The following is a 16,613-nucleotide window of genomic DNA, read 5'->3' as shown; positions in this document are numbered from 1 at the left end:
ACACAGAGTTCTCTCTGATCATCACACCAACCTCACAGGGCTGCCTTCAGAATGAAGTGAGAAAATACACAGGAAATCAGGCACGTAGGGACAACCCGATCTGGTACAGACCTTGAACCTGAACATACACATCCTAGGGGTGCCTGAGGTCACGCCTACCAAGGACCCAGCTCACTGCCTGGGACTTAAGTGCCCTGTAAATATTAGCTGTTCTGAAAAATAGGCTAAACCGGGGCAGAAGCTTTTGTGTGTGTGTGTGTGTGTCTGGGAGGAAGAGGGCGCCTCAAGGTCAGCCCTTCGTCAGACACGCCGTGCCCGGATGCCCAGTGTCCACAGCCGCCCACCTCCCCCCAGTGCCCACCTCCCCGCAGCGACTCCCCGGCGTCCACCTACCCCCAGCGGCTGCCCAGTGTCCACCGCCGCCCACCGGCTCCCCATCGTCCACCTCCCCACAGCGACTCCCCGACGTCCACCTCCGCCCAGCACTCCGGGGCTCCAGCCCCGCCCGAGGCCCCACAGTGCCACGTCTCGCGCGGCCGACTCGCCGCTGGGGCCAGCTACAGCAGCAGGCGGGACCAGCACAGGCCCCGCCTCCAGGCGCGCCGACGTCACGCCTTGGGTTCCGCCCCCGCCGCGTCCCCTGGTCCCAGATAGACCGGTCTTGGGCTGAGTGACGGGCCTCTGGCGGAGGGGGTGGGAGCAGCGTGCCCGGAAGTCCCGGTGGGGAGGGGCGTGTGACGTACGTCCGGCGAGCTGCCTGGCGGTGCGGGGTGCTGCTGCTGTCCTGTGTGCGCTCGGGGAGGGTCGGAGCCGCCCGCCGCGGAGGAGGAGCCCCTCGGGCCGTGAGTGTGGGGCTCTCGGCGCGGGCAGGAGCCGGGCCTGAGGGGCCGGGACACGGGGGGCGATGGCGGAGAGGAAGGCGGGCGGAGGCCGGCCCCGGCCGGGGCGGTGGGGGGTGGGGGAAGTGACACGCAGGCGGTTCTGTGGGGCCCCGGGCTGCTCTGGGCGGGGACGGGCCGTTGGGGCCGGGTGTGAGCCGTCCTCGGCCGGCGGCCGCCTGCACACCCCTCGGTCCCGTGCAACTGCTTAACCAGGGTAGAGAGCAGGTTCCTCGTCTGTGAGGGGCGCCGCGGTGTCCGCCTCCTCGGTTCCCTCCCGGGCGAGGCGAGTGGGAGCCCTGGACACGGGTGTCCCTGCTGGACACGCACCTGGGGCTCCCCGGGCCCCTGCAGACGGGGATGCCCCGTGTCGAGCCCCGTGCCTTCTCCCTCCACCTCTCCCTCTGTTCCGCCCCACTCTGTTTTCGTGCGCGTGTGGCGTACAGGTTGGCGTTTCCATCACGAATTCGGCTGAGCGGTGGGGAATACACCGGCAAGGGTCGGCACTGAATGACCCCCCGCCCCATCAGTAACCTTTACTGTTCTCTCTCTCCTTGAGCCGGGTCCGTGGTGCTTCGGCTATGCTGCAGTGTTGACGGGGGTTTGCCAGGAAGCTGAGCCTTTGCACATTAGTTTCTCAATGACAGCCAGCTGCCTGCCATCTCCAGATAGCTTAAAGTCTCCCTCGATGTGCGCAAGGAATGTGTAAATTTCTTATTGACTAGTGGTTATTTTGGTGCTCCGCTGCTCGTGTGTGTGTGAGAGAGAGAGAGAGGGAGAGAGCGAGAGAGAGAGAAGAGAGAGAATCTGTCCTGAGATTTGGGGGATTTGCTTTTTGGGTGCATTAGCAGAGTGTTTTGTTGGCAGCTTAGAAGCCTTGAAGTTTGGAGTACTCTAACTTGGTGTAAGGTGGTAGAGGGATCAATCAGTAGACAAACATACAGAAAACTGTTAAAAATACCAGCTAAAAGGTGTAGGTTATCTGTGCTGTTGGCAGGTGAAGGAAGTAGGCTTTTTAAAAATTGCAGTTTGTATTTGAATTTGATGTGGTGTAAACAGGGAGAGTTTCAGTTTTCTTGTGAAAAGCTGAGAGTTTTTTAAGTCCTGGAATTGATACTTTTCCAGCAGAGCAGTGCTTGAGAATCAGCCAATCCCAGGAGTCAGCAACAGTGTAGCCGGTGAGGTGTGTGATGGGGCTGGTGTGAGGTGCTGCAGAAGCTGTGAAACTGCTGCATTTGGTGCAAGGCCTAAGATCTCAAGGATGTGTGAGCCATCAAAGCCAGTTTATTTGGGTAGCAGACACTTTGGGTCTGTTGAGTTTGGTTTTAACATCACTTGCAGATTCTTGAAACATTTTCATTGATTGCTTTGGAGGGAAATAGTATAGGACTTGGAAAGTCCAGATTGTCCAAGAAAAAATCGGAAAAGCCAAGTAATTCAGATGCTATGAAAAAGTCTTAAGTATGGAGGTTTTCTTTCTTTCTCCCTCCCTCCCTTCCTTCCTTCCTCCCTCCCTCCCTCCCTCCCTTCCTTCCTTCCTCCCTCCCTCCCTCCCTCCCTCCCTCCCTCATTTATAGAGTTTATCTAAATTGGAAATAGTTCTAAAACATTGAGGTAAAAATTTTAAATTTATTTATTGTTGTGTAGTTGAAAGGTAGAGAGCTCATTCCCCAAATGCCTGCAGGGCTGGGGCACTTAATCCAGGTCTTGAATGCAGGGGACAGAACCCAAGTACTTGAGCCATGACCTGTTGCCTCTCAGGGTAGCGTTGGCAGGAAGCTGAAGTGGAAGTCTTGAACTCAGGCACTCTGATGCAGGCACCCCAGAAGGTACCTCACGAAGCTGTGTAGTGCAAACCAGTGTAGTGCCAATGAACATGGACGCCTTGGGTTGTAAAGGAATGACCAAAGTAGGGGTAACCTAATGAGGTGAGCTGTGTCTCTCCAAGCAGTAAGCCGAGAAACTGGGGGAAGGATGTCTGGTTTGGGGGTGATTGTAGAGAAAAGGCAAATTGTTCTTTACGTGGAGCCTTCTAAGTGTGTTTGTCATTGGATTTCTTAACATGCAGGCCAAGTTTCCAGACAGAACTGTAATTTAGTGTGCTAAATGTGATCTTTCTGCCCAGATACATTTGACTCTTACTCTAAAGGTCAAAACCAAAATCAAAAGCTTTCCTCTTGGTTCCTACCTCACCCAAACACCCCAGTTTTATTTGCCCCTACGTGATAAGGACCATGTCAAGTAAGCGTTAAGCAGGCTGTAAATTTACAGGTCAGGGCACTGTGGCCCTGATAAAATTCAGTAATTGGATGGAGATGAAAAGAAGTGTTCCCTCTATATTTCAGCTTCTTTTTCAGCTAGCACTCTAAGAAGACTACAGGGGAGTGGGGTTTGGATATTCCTTTCACTTGTTATTGTTTGTGAAAGCTTTATGGGATTGTGCTGGCCAGTTGCAGTGTGAAGTTGTTCTTAGATGCTCTTGTAGGTGGAGAGGCATAAAAGTAGAGATATTTTTTCTGTATAAACCTGAGATGCTGAAGCAAAAATTCACTGGGACCAGGAACTGCTGAGTCTGAGGAACCTCAAGAAACCCCCCAACTCTTCTTGAATTCCATTCAGTGTGTTAGCCTTGTAGGAAGACTTTGTGGTGGTGTTGGGTCACCTTTTTGTCTACGCTTATGGGAAATGGAAGAGTGACATTAAATGATGGAATTAAGAAGCTTAGGAACCTACTGCCATATTATGAATGACTTATTTTAGAATTTTAAGGATTTGTGAGATGGTTTGAGCTTGGTTGTTAATATTTGAAAGGATTCTCTTTTCCTTCTGTGGTTCTGTAAAGAGATGTGTTTCTGTTTTGAAATTGAGATGCATATCTGCAAAGGAGGGGTAGACAAATATTGCTTCAGAAGAGAAAACATTGGTAAATGGAGCAGGATAGATGGTGCCAGCCAAAAGGATTTTAGGTGACTTTTTACAGGCTGTATACAAGGATAGGTTAATATGCTTTTGTTCCAGCTAGTAGGCTTTTCATTTTGGGTTTCTGCTTAGTGCTACTTAGTACATAGCATCTCTGTGGCCTCTTGATCCAAATTGTTTTTAAGATTTATATTATTTTTATTGGAAATTCAGATATGTAGAGAGGAAGAGAGACAGAGAGGAAGATCTTCGTCTGATGATTCACTCCCCAAGTGGCCACAATTGCCGGAGCTGTGCTGATCCAAAGCCAGCAGCCAGAAGCCTCTTCCAGGTCTCTCATGCAGGTGCAGGGTCCCAAGGCTCTGGGCCATCCTCAACTGCATTTCCAGATTACGAGCAGGGAGCTGGATGGGAAATGGAGCAGCTGGGATTAGAACTGGCGCCCATATGGGATCCTGGAGTATGCAAGGTGAGGACTTTAGCTGCTAGGTTACTGTGCAGGGCCCTGATCCAGATTCTTGATGGGAATATTCCCTAAAGCTTTTGCTAACTGTAGACAGCTGTGCTGTATTTTAATAATGTAGGTGGGCACATAGTAGGAGGAAATTGTATCTTAAACTGAGTGCTCTTGGTGTAGATTTATAACTGTTAGGAGAGCAGGAGTGATTCGAATAATGAGGCTTCCCCCCAGGGTATACCATTCATAAGTGTTAGGAGGAAAGGGAGTTAGTTTGTTTTCATTTTACCTTATACATGGAACATGGCTCTGTAAGTTTGCATCAAGGCCATAAGGGTTAGTTTTGGACCCTATGCGCTGACTCAATAGGCTAATATTCTGTCTCCTAATGCTGGGGTCCCATTTGGTCAGTGGTTTGTGTCCTGGGTTAGCTGTTCCACTTCCATCAAGCTCCCTGTTAGGGGCCTGGGAAAGCAGTAGAGGATGGCCCAAAGCCTTGAACCCTGCACCTGTGTGGAAGACCTGGAAGAAGCTCCTTGCTCCTGGCTTCAGAATGGCTCAGCTCCAGCCGTTGCAGCATTTTGGGGAGTGAGCCAGCAGGTGGAAGATCTTTCTGTCTCTCCCTCTCTCTGTAAATTTTTATTTTATTGGAAAATAAAAATAAAATCTTAAAAAAAAAAGAGAGAGTTGTCTGGTGTTGAGAAAGCTAATGTGTACTGCTTTGCTGTTTCACACAGGTAGTAAGCATTAATAATGTCTTTCATCTTTGAGTGGATCTACAATGGCTTCAGCAGTGTTCTCCAGTTCCTAGGTAAAGCCATTTCCTCAAAATGCGGGTTTTAAGTTTTGTGCATGCCTTTCAACAATTTAATTACAGGTTTAACTATGTGGAAAGCAAGTTTACATGAACTTTTTTTTTTCAGGGCTCTATAAGAAATCTGGAAAACTTGTGTTCTTGGGTTTGGACAATGCAGGCAAAACCACTCTTCTTCATATGCTCAAAGATGACAGATTGGGCCAGCATGTTCCAACACTACATCCAAGTACGTTTGAAAATGCCCAGTGACGTGATTTAATCTTTGAAAGTCAACATCAAGTTTAGTGGAAAATCTCTACTTTGATTAACCAGGGTCCCAAAATTCAGCCTATTTAGAAAAGTTACCTGGAGGACATAGTGAAGGCACAGACTCTTAGATCTGACTCTCTGGAACTGGTCACGTAATGGAGCGCACTTCACCATCTGCTTCTAAGAAGCAGGAGAAAAGGAAGCGCTTGGCTTTTTAGCACAGTTTCAGAACATTCTCGCTGTGTTCCTTTCATTATAAGGGAAGGCCTCACTTGGGGCTTGTATTGGGATTGCCTTGCAGTGCTGGTAATTGGGCCTCTGGGTAGAAGAGTTTATTTCTTTCCTCTTTCTTGCCAATTTTTCAGCATCAGAAGAGCTGACAATTGCTGGAATGACTTTTACAACTTTTGATCTCGGAGGGCATGAGCAAGGTAAGAAGAGGCTTGGCGGTAGCCTGGTGTTGGCTTCTGGTTCATCCCACTCCCTCAAGCAGTATGTGGTTTTTGCCTCCTAGAGTTTTGTTTTTTTTAAAGATTTATTTAGTTTATTGGAAAGGCAGATGTACAGAGAGGAGGAGAGACAGAGAGGAAGATCTTCCTCCCCATGATTTACTCCCCAAATGGCCACAATGGCTGGTACTACACCAATCCGAAGCCAGGAGCCAGGAACTTCTTTCCGGATCTCCCACATTGGTGCAGGGTCCCAAGGCTTTGAGTCATCCTCTGCTGCTTTTCCAGGCCACAGGCAGGGAGCTGGATGGGAAGTGGAGCTGCCGGGATAGGAACCGGTGCCCATATGGGATCCCGGTGCATTCCAGGCGAGGACTTTAGCCGCTAGGCCTCGCCGCCGGGCCTGAGAACATATTTAAAAAAAATTCATGGAAAATGAAAGCAAAGAATAAGCTTCTTGTGGTGCAATAGCTAAATGTATCAGATAATCTTGCAAAAGTTCCTGGGAAATGTGTATGATTATAATATCTGCAGTTATGTTAATGAAATTATCGAACAATTGCTAGGGTGATTTATGAGGAACTATGAATATTCTATTTTGTAATATATTATATGGGGATTTCAAAAATTTTTTGCAGTAAAATAACTTTAAAAATTTTATTATTTTATTTTGATGATCTTTACATCCTTGATTAGGGCACAAAGGGTCAAGGGCTACAGGAAAGTGGACCATTGTTTCCACATTCTCTTTCTCTTTTTTTCCCCCCTGCATCTGGGATAAGAAGGGAGATAAAGGGAGAAGCCCCACCCAGACTCCCAACCATCCCAGAGATCCTGATGTGGGGCATGCTCAAAGGACACTGCTCAAGTGATTTTGATAGTTCAACAGTTGTGAATAGCTGCCAGTCTTGCCATTCCAAGCATAATGAAATCTCTCTAGGATCCACTGGCCGACATAGTCCACCATTGAGTCTCTCTTTGCACAGATTTTCACTACCAGTGCTTGCCTGGGGTAGTTAATCGATTTATTCTGTCCTCTGTTGTGGTACCAGGTGTCCTTTGCAGGCTCCAATGTACTGCCATATTCTCCATGTGAATTTCCACTGCTCTGTCTGAGCCACTGAGGAGGCTCAGCTTTTTTTTTTTTTTAAGCTTTATTTATTTGTATTGCAACGTCAGATATATATATAGAGGAGGAGGGACAGAGAGCAAGATCTTCTGTCTGATGATTCATTCCCCAAGTGACCGCAACGACCGGAGCTGAGCTGATCTGAAGCCAGGAGCCAGGAGCTTCTTCCAGGTCTCTCATAGGGTGCAGGGTCCCAAGGCTTTGGGCAGTCCTCAACTACTTTCCCAGGCCACAACCATGAAGCTGGATGGGAAACGAGGCTGCCAGGATTAGGATCAGCGCCCATATGGGATCCCGGCGTGGTTCTAGGCGAAGACTTTAGCTCCTAGGCCATGGCTCCGGGCTTGAGGCTCAACTTTGACACATGGATCCATGGTCAGACCATGGAACTTGCACTTCTCTTCATGGTTGGGTTTCTTAGTTCAGCAGTTTAATTTGAGGGGATCCCTAAAGAAACTTCATCTGAGGTGATCCCAGACCTGATTCTTATATGAGTGCTTGCCTATACAGGGTCCGGCGCAGTCTGTCGCCCAATCAGTGTATGCATATGCTGGTGGTTGCTATTGCTGGGTCAGTTCTGCCTCTAGCCCTGTCTTCTACACAAACCAATGGGTGTTTCAGTCCAGCCTAATCCTGCCCACCACATGGCCCTCACGCAAACCAATGGGAGCTGCAGCCTAGTCTGAGAAACCCACGAAAACCCCCTCCAGTCCCGCCCCCTGCCCTGGTTCCTGTACTTGCCAGTATGTGCAGCAGACTGGTCCAGTCTGTCCCACATCCCATTCAGCTCTCATATATGTCAGTGGGCACTGAAGCCTAGTTCAACCCAACCAGCCCCATTAACCAGCCCACACATGTGCTGAGGGTGCCACTCTCTGTCTATCCATGCCTGCCCCAGTCCTGGTTTTCATGTTCCAAGAGGGAGGTGCCTTTTAAAACTTTTTTTTTTTCGGACTTGGTACGATAGCAATAATGGTTAAGGTCCTCACCTTGAACTTGCTGGGATTTCATATGGACTCTGGTTCTAATCCCAGCTACTCCACTTCCCATTCAGCTCCCTGCTTGTGCCCTGGGAAGGCAGTCGAGGATGGCCCAAAGCCTTGGGACCCTGTACCCATGTGGGAGACCCGGAAAGAAGTTCCTGGCTCCTGACTTTGGATCGGCACAGCACCAGCCGTTCCTGCCGCTTGGGGAGTTAATCATCAGACAGAAGATTATCCTCTCTGTCTCTCCTCCTTCTGTACATCTGCCTTTCCAATAAAATAAATAAATCTTTAAAAAAAAATTTTTTGTTTAAGATTTATTTTTTTATTTGAAATTAAGATTTACAGAGAGGAGAGATAGAAATATCTTTTATCTGCTGGTTCACTCCACAAGTGGCCAGAATGGACAGAGCTTAGCCTCTCCAAAGTCAGAAACCCAGGAGCTTCTTCCAGGTCTCCCCTGTGGGTGCACGGTCCGAAAGTCTTGTGTCATCCTTGACTACTTTCCCAGGCTCCAGGCAGGGAGCTGGATGGGAAATGGAGCAGCTAGGACGTGAACCGGTGTCCATATGGGACTCTGGTGATTAGAAGGTGAGGATTTAATCACTGAGCCATTGCACTGGGCCCTTACGCCTATCTTTTTTTTTTTTGTTTGTTTGCTTTTTAAGATTTATTTTATTTTCGTTACAAAGTCAGATATACAGAGAGGAGGAGAGACAGAGAGGAAGATCTTCCATCCAATGATTCACTTCCCAAGTGATCGCAACAGCCAGTGCTGCACCAATCCAAATCCAGGAGCCAGGAACTTCTTCTTGGTCTCCCATGTGAATGCAGGGTCCCAAGGCTTTGAGTGGTCCTCGACTGCTTTCCCAAACCACAGGAAGAGAACTGGATGGGAAGTGGGGCCGCTGGGGTTAGAATTGGCACCATATGGGATCCCGGCACGTTCAAGGCGAGGACTTTAGCCACTAGACCACAGCACCGGGCCCATATGCCTATCGTGTAATAAAAATATTCCCGTATATATTACTACTTATCAAATCCAGGGTGTTTTATTTTTACGTAATGTATCATGTCTCTTCCTTTTTGTAAGTTGTTCCAATAGTCTCTCTCCTTTTTTTTTTTAAAGTTTATTTGAAAAGAGTTGCGCAATACTGTAGTGGCTAAAGTTCTCGCCTTGAATGCCCTGGGATCTCATATGGTGCCAATTCTAATCCCAGTGGCCCCATTTCCCATCCAGTCCCCTTCCTGTGGTTTGGGAAAGCAGTCGAGGACCACCCATAGCCTTGGGACCCTGCATTCGCATGGGAGACCTAGAGGAAGTTTCTCACTCCTGGCTTCAGGTTGGCTCAGCTCCAGCTGTTGGGGCGGCTTGGGGAGTGAATCATTGGATGGAAGATCTTCTTCTCTGTCTCTCCTCCTTTCTGTATATCTACCTTTCCAATAAAAGGAAAAAAATCTTGGGTCCGGCACCGTGTCCTAGTGGCTGTAGTCCTTGCCTTGAACGTGCGTGGATCCCTATGGGCGCTGGTTCTAATCTCGGCAGCCCTGCTTCCCATCCAGCTCCCTGCTTGTGGCCTGGGAAAACAGTCAGGGACAGCCCAAAGCCTTGGCACCCTGCACCTGCGTGGGAGACCTGGAAGAGGTTCCTGGCTCCTGGCTTTGGATTGGCGCAGCTCCAGCCATTGTGGCTACTTGGGGAGAGAATCAGCGGATGGAAGATCTTCCTCTCTGTCTCTCCTCCTCTCTGTGTTTCTGACTTTGCAATAAAAAATAAATCTTTAAAAAAAATCTTAAAAAAAAAAAAGAGTTTGCAGAGAGAGAGGGAGACAGAGATTTTCCGTTTACTCCCCAGATGGCAGCAGTGGCTGGGACTTGTTTATGCTGAAACCAGGAACCTGGAGCTCCATCTGGGTTCCCACATGAATGCAGGGGTCCAAACACTGGAGTCATCTTCCCCTGCCTTAGCGGGGGTTGGATCTGAAGTAGGCAGAGACTTAAACCAGGGCTTGTAGGGATGCAGTCATTGCAAGGGGCAGCTTATCTTGCTGTGCAACAGCACTGACCCTCAATTTTTATAAAGTACTTTACTGTTGGAGAGGTCTAGTACAATGTCATGTATTGTATTTGGTTAACAAGTCTCTTTTGTATCCTTTATTCAGTGGATTGTAAATATGTGGGAAATTAACTTGCTTGTAAATAATCTCAAATTTGTAGAAAGTTGCAAAAATAACAATGACTAAGTAGGATGATTATGGTTTAAATTGATAGCTTGTTTTGTATACTTTTTCCATCTTGGTGCAGTTGGAATATTCTCCCAGCTTTTTGCTTTCTTTGAGATTTCCTTTTTCTGCTCCTCATGCGGTGTGTGTTTGGTTCCCAGATGCCTGTCGGGTGTCTCTGTTCTGGAGATGTACACAAGTGGGCTTCTTTATCTGATGGACACTCAGTTTATGTTTGACAAGACTCTAAGCGTGGAGTATGATACTCAAAATGTCAGAATAATGTGAGAAGATGGGCTCAAGAAGCTGTTGAGAATGTGTCAGATTTACTGTTTATTGAGTCTGGAAATTTTTTAGAACATTTTACTGGGTTGAATCTAATTGAGTTTTTACAAAAGTATAGTTAAGAAAATAGACTACTAGTAGTAGCTAATCAGTAGCCTAGGACTTTCACAGATTTTTTACTTTATTAATGTAATTGTATTTATTTTATTCAATTAATGTTTATACCCTGAGAAATCATATGTGTAGTATAATTGTGATTTAGCTGAAACATTAGCAGGGGCTGCTTCCTTTTTTCCATCATGAGTTTGTATGTAGGAATGGCTATGTGGTGTCTTCTCTTTCAGAGATTTGTAACAGCTAACATTGAGATTGACTGAGACCATGTGGACAATGCTGAAGGAGAGACACCAGATGTCCTTAGATACTTGGGAGCTGTAGATTAGCTGTCAGATTTAGTTTACAGGCATTGTAAATGAAGGGAAATGTGCTCATGTATAGTTTTATTTCTTTGAAGGAGAATGTGCTTAACGGAAAAGCTGTTCATTATGATCTAGCTCCTGTTTTACAGCAGTGGTTAATTCATCTATGGGTTTCATTTCCTTTTCCGTTTCTGTAATTTTAAGATCTTATCTTATAAAAGCAGTATAGGCTCAATACTGTGACAGTATGGTGATACGGAAAATAAAAGAGAAAGTTCCTGCAGTTCTTGTTCCCCATCCCACTCTTTAGAAGTAAACATTTACTGATGAGGATGTGCTTGTTACTCATGCCACTGCAAGGACTAGAATTGAACGGCTTGGAAATCATGATACAATTAAAGTAACTTTCATCTGGTAGGTTAGGCCAAAGCTGATCGGATGAGTGTGTCAGCACACCCATACTGGTTGGTAGGGAGCGAAGTCAGAAGTTACAAACCAGATCTGCTGCAGGGGTAGAACAGGGCATCTGGGTCAGTTGACTGGGTGTTGGACAGGGGCGAGTAAAGCAAATGTTGGCCAACTGAAGAACTCCAGGCCTTATGGAAAAGTGAAGCAGTGGTTCCGTGCCAGCTGGTTATTGGCATATGAGTGGGTTGGGTGGACAGCCCAGAGTTGCAGTGATGTCAAGATAGATGAATTCTGAATTTATGAAAACCAGGCTCAGTTCATGGACTCATCGGTTTACCTTCCTGAGAATCTGTAGGGAATTATTGTCACTAACTAGGTTTGTCCATTTCACAGACCCTTAACTTCTTCATTTTCAGTTTACATATATTTATGTATTTTACTGATGGCAACCGCTTACTTTGTCTTTTAGCACGTCGGGTTTGGAAAAATTACCTCCCAGCAATTAATGGAATTGTCTTTCTCGTGGATTGTGCAGATCATTCTCGCCTCCTGGAATCCAAAGTTGAGCTTAATGTATGTTTACATTTTTTTTTTACTTCCTTACCACTCAGTACTGCTGATACGTAATCATTCTGGTTAGCATTTGGTGGGAGTTCTAGTTGCAGGAAGAAAAATGTCTTAAAATCCATGGCACTGCTTTTTAATGTCCTGAGGAAACTCAGCCTTAACTGCAGAAATCAACGTGTGGTTTGCTAGCCAAGGGTTCCTGTCTGGCTCAACCTAGTAAACAGTGTTCTTGCTTGTATATCACATGTGGTCACTCTTTTTAGTGTTCACCCTGTGAAACTCTAGCTGAGATAATTTATTACATTTTGAATATGCGTCCTCAGGTTGTGCCTCTCACCGTCCCATGAACAGGCTTGCTAGACCTCGACAGTCTGTTCTGGATTACAGACTGTTGGGGACCCACTGCCAACTTTCTCCTCTGGCAATGTTGTCTTTTCTTTTTGATTGAAAGACAGAGATACGGAGAGGAAAGCAGAGACAGAGATCTTCCATTTGCTGGTTCACTCCTCAGAATGCTGTAGTGGTCAGTACTGAGCCACTCCAAAGTTGGGGGCCAGGAATTTCTTCTAGGTTTCCCATGTGGGTGCTGTATTGCTCTTGCAGGCCATTCACATGAAATTGACTGGAAGTGGAGCAGCTGGAACTCAAACTGAAACTATATGAGCTGCCAACACTGCATGTTGATGCTTAGCGTGCTAAGTTAGCATGCCTGCTCCCATGCTGGTTCTTTAAACTCCCCTTTATACTCCTGGATTTAATGTTCTGGGGCTGGTCCTTTGCTTAGCCCTTAAGCTTGGTTTAAGGCTCGCCTTGCCTACTCCTGTTCCTTCATCTGCCACCCACACACCAATGATTCCCAAATGGATTTTTCCCATGTAGATCTCTCTCAACTCCGTGCTGACCACTAGGCAACCCCACTTGTTGATTCTGTTTTCTCAGAATGGAACTGTTCATCTTAAGCCACCACCCTCCTGCACCTGCAGTCCAGAAGCCTGTGCATTAGTGTAGAGCCTGCTACCATTGCCTTGCACTGAGATACTAGAAGGCACTTTCTGCAACTTGTCATTGCTCTACTTAGTGTCTTTCAGTGGTTCTGACACTTTCAGGATAAAATCAGTCTTATGTAGCACATAAAGACTTTTCATGATCTTCCCTATTTCTCCAGCATCTTTCCTTTCTCCTGCCTGTTTGAATCATATTTCAGACCTAGAGGACCATTTGTGTTGTCTTGAAGAGTTACAGGGAGCTATTGCCTGCCTGTCCGCCTCACGTGGGCACCACCAGGTCTTGGAGTTCAGCTATAACTGCCTCTGGGAAGCTGACCTGACCCCTACCTGCATTGCTCATGTTTATTATTATCTCTCACCAGAACTGAACTTCCAATCTGGGAATCTTATTGTGAAGCCCCTGCACTTAGCAAAAGCACTGGGTACATAGTAGGTTTTTTTTAGTCAGTGCTTAATGCAAGACAGCTGCTTATTTTTCTGCAGCGTTTTCTGGACTTCAGGATAGTCATAGCATCCTATTGTGGCCCAGACGTGGGATCTGTGTCACAGCCTTTACATCTCTGGATGTTCATTCGGTGCTGGTGCCTTAGGCCAGGTCCATGTGTGAGTTCATTGTATTGCAAGGGGGCTTTACCCACCAGCTTTTGGATTTGTGTTAACTTCTCAATGGGGACCGTGATGGCGGCTGTCCCTCCCTATCCCATTTGCTCAGGAGCTTCTTGTCTGTGTATCATTGCTTCACTCCAGCCTGTAGTGCGCTGTGTGACTTGCTGAATTCTTATCTGATTGAATTTTATGTTATGTTCTTCCTCCTTTCCTCCTATCCAAATCCTGCTTTTCTTTTAGATCCTTATTTAGATTGTGTAGCTTTGTTAAGACTTTCCTCAAACCCTAGTTGCCATTGTGTTTCTCTGAACTTTTCTCCACTCTTTGTGACCAGTCATCCACTGTAATCTTAACTTTGTGAACATGAACATAAGAATGAGGGTTTATTGGTTTCTTGACTGCAGGGATGTGTTTTATCCTTCATTGTGGATTTCTCTTTGCATGCACTGGGCAACAGTAGATCTTAGAGTGTTCCTGTAATCACTTTGGAGGCTCTAAGCCAGAGCGCTCAGTCTTTTAGGACCTTCTGTCCATGGTCTGCTGCTGGTGGGTAAAGCCCCCTGTTGCTTCCAAAGTAGGCTGGAATTGGGATTGTTGCGAAGCAGTTAAGAGGCTTTTGACCTAATGTGAAAAGTGTGTTCTAGAATATCAAGGTGAATTATGGGTATAGTTATGTTTTTACATTTGATGCTGTATAAGGTCTGTACAAATCGATTTTCAATATCGATGGACTTTTACAGGTTTCTCACTTTTATTTTATCTTGTCTTTAGGCTTTAATGACTGATGAAACAATATCCAATGTGCCAATCCTTATCTTGGGTAACAAAATTGACAGATCGGATGCAATCAGTGAAGAAAAGCTCCGTGAGATATTTGGGCTTTATGGACAGACCACTGGGAAGGTAAGAGAGAAATTTGAGGAGACTAAGTGCTGTACATAGCTTCTAAAGTGTCACTGGTTTGCCATTGTTTTTTTATTTATTGTTTAAGCATTTGTTCATTTCAAAGGCAGTTTTAGAACCAGAGAAAGGGAAAGAGGGAGAGTAGGGAGTGGCTGTTTTCCATTCATTGATTTACTCCTCAGATGGCTGTAGCAACCTAAGCTGGGCCAAGCAGGAGCCGGGGGCCAGGAGCTCCATCCCAGGCCATCTCACTGGGCCATCTACCACCAGCATCTCAGGCACATTAACAGGGAGCTGGATTGCAAGCAGAGCAGCTGGGACTTGAGTCAACACTGATAATAGGGTGCCAGCATCGCAGACAGCAGCTTAATCCACTGTACCACAAGGTGGGCTCCTCTTTTGCCATTTTGATTTCTTTTTTGAGAAGTTTCAATAGGCTTAGTTTGGATTTATTTTGTTTTGGATATTTCTATGAGCTTGCTGAAGGCAGGGGCATACTCTTAATTTGTTTTGTTTTCCAATATGTGATTACCTCAGTATTTAGGGAGTTGGTAGAAAAGACAAAATTACTCTTTTGAGGATTTTCTGATTCTCTTGCAAATTCTGAGAAATTTCTTTTGAAGGAATCATTCTTAGTCCTCCCCACCCCCCAAAAAATTATTTGTTTTTTTGATACTGGAGATTTTGAGTTATGAAGAAGAGTAATTGCTTTTTTTTTTTTTTAAGATTTATTTATTTTATTACAAAGTCAGATATACAGAGAGGAGGAGAGACAGAGAGGAAGATCTTCCATCCGATGATTCACTCCCCAAGTGAGTGCAACAGCCGATGCTATGCTGATCCGAAGCCAGGATCCAGGAACTTCTTCTGGGTATCCCACACGTGTGCAGGGTCCCAAAGCTTTGGGCTGTCTTCGACTGCTTTCCCAGGCTACAAGCAGGGAGCTGGATGGGAAGTGGGGCTGCCGGGATTAGAACCGGTGCCCACATGGGTTCCCGGAGTGTTCAAGGTGAGGACTTTAGCCGCTAGGCAACACCGCTGGGCCCGAAGAGTAATTGTTTATATCACTTTAGAAGTGCTGAAGTCAAGCCATTTTATTATCCTCACTGCTCGTTATTGAAGAAGTGAGACTGTTACCCCGTTTTGCAGTTGAGAAGCAGTTCTGTGCTACAAGCCAGCAATGAAACCGGAACTGGAACTAGAGCCTTCCAGTTTGATTCAGAGAGCTGGCCTGTGCACAAAGTCCAGGCCAGATACAGTTCAGCAGGAATTCTTTCAGCTTTTCAGTCTGAGGTTTTAGCATATTTAACAGAATCTTCCTTTTCTGTGATATAGTTTCCAAACTTGTTGCCTCTTCCTGGTTAACTAAAGTTTTCTAGAAACGCTTTCCTCAGTTTATTTAATTTCCTCTCTTATATATGAATGTGTGACATGTGGATTCTTAATTCCCTTGATGCAGCCTGTTCACTGCCTTTTTAGATGTGTGTTAATGAGCATGTCCTAACAATCCCAGACCTTCGTCCAGCAAAGTTCTGACCTTCCAGTTAAATGGTGTATGTTTGGAGCACATATTCCTGAGAGTGAGTGTCAGCCAGAGGCTGGGAATAGACACCCTGCAAGCAGGAACCCCTGGGAGGTCTTCATGTGGGCTGGACAATGTTCTTATGTACCTACTTAGGTTTGCTTTTCAGGAATGGGGAAGGATGATGGCAAGGATCGCCTTTCCAGACTTTTCTGCTGTGGAGATACTAATAGGCTTTTCTTGTTTACCTCCTTTAGGGGAACGTGACCCTCAAGGAGCTCAACGCCCGCCCCATGGAAGTGTTCATGTGCAGTGTGCTCAAGAGGCAAGGCTACGGCGAGGGTTTCCGCTGGCTCTCCCAGTATATTGACTGATGTGTGGACAGTGAAAATAAAAGTTTGACTTCTCTGGACTGATCCTATTCACAGCTTCCTCATGAACTTTTCTAATAGAGCAAGGAAAGCTCTCCAACCATGGCTGGCGCGAGAAACCAAGAATCTCTGTCAGCTATCCCTTCGCCCAGTGGTGACATGTGCTCTTCTGCACACTATTGGGAGGTAGTGCTGCCCCCACGTGCTGGTACAGGTCAGTATGCTGGGGAGTACAGCTGCGTGCCATCATCGGGGCACCTGAAAAGAAAAACACGTCTCACCACTGCGGTTCATTTCAAAAGAAAGCGATTCTATTTTTTAAAGAAAGTGTTGTTACTGGAATTGGTCTCCCTCCTAACTATTTGAGTTCACAATTTTCGTGGTCCAGAGTTTTCTATTCTATTTTTTTTTTTAACTAGTGA

General features: G+C 46.2%; 1 protein-coding gene across 1 annotated transcript; it reads left to right on the top strand.

Moving 5' to 3' along the window:
- The first annotated feature begins 734 nt into the window (after positions 1 to 734).
- Positions 735 to 16,241, top strand: SAR1A (secretion associated Ras related GTPase 1A). The gene is made up of 7 exons (XM_040975888.1): positions 735 to 842; positions 4,992 to 5,065; positions 5,178 to 5,297; positions 5,686 to 5,751; positions 11,685 to 11,788; positions 14,167 to 14,298; positions 16,078 to 16,241. Exons 2-7 carry the CDS (start codon positions 5,008 to 5,010, stop codon positions 16,192 to 16,194), a joined length of 597 nt encoding a protein of 198 aa, XP_040831822.1. The 5' UTR covers positions 735 to 842; positions 4,992 to 5,007; the 3' UTR covers positions 16,195 to 16,241.
- Positions 16,242 to 16,613: the final 372 nt, after the last annotated feature.

Source organism: Ochotona curzoniae, unplaced genomic scaffold (assembly GCF_017591425.1).
Source record: "Ochotona curzoniae isolate NIBS_2020 unplaced genomic scaffold, NIBS_Ocur_1.0 contig_2692, whole genome shotgun sequence".
Classification (NCBI taxonomy): Eukaryota; Metazoa; Chordata; class Mammalia; order Lagomorpha; family Ochotonidae; genus Ochotona; species Ochotona curzoniae.
Note: the sequence above shows the minus strand (reverse complement) of the source record. Positions and strands in the feature narration are given on the sequence as shown.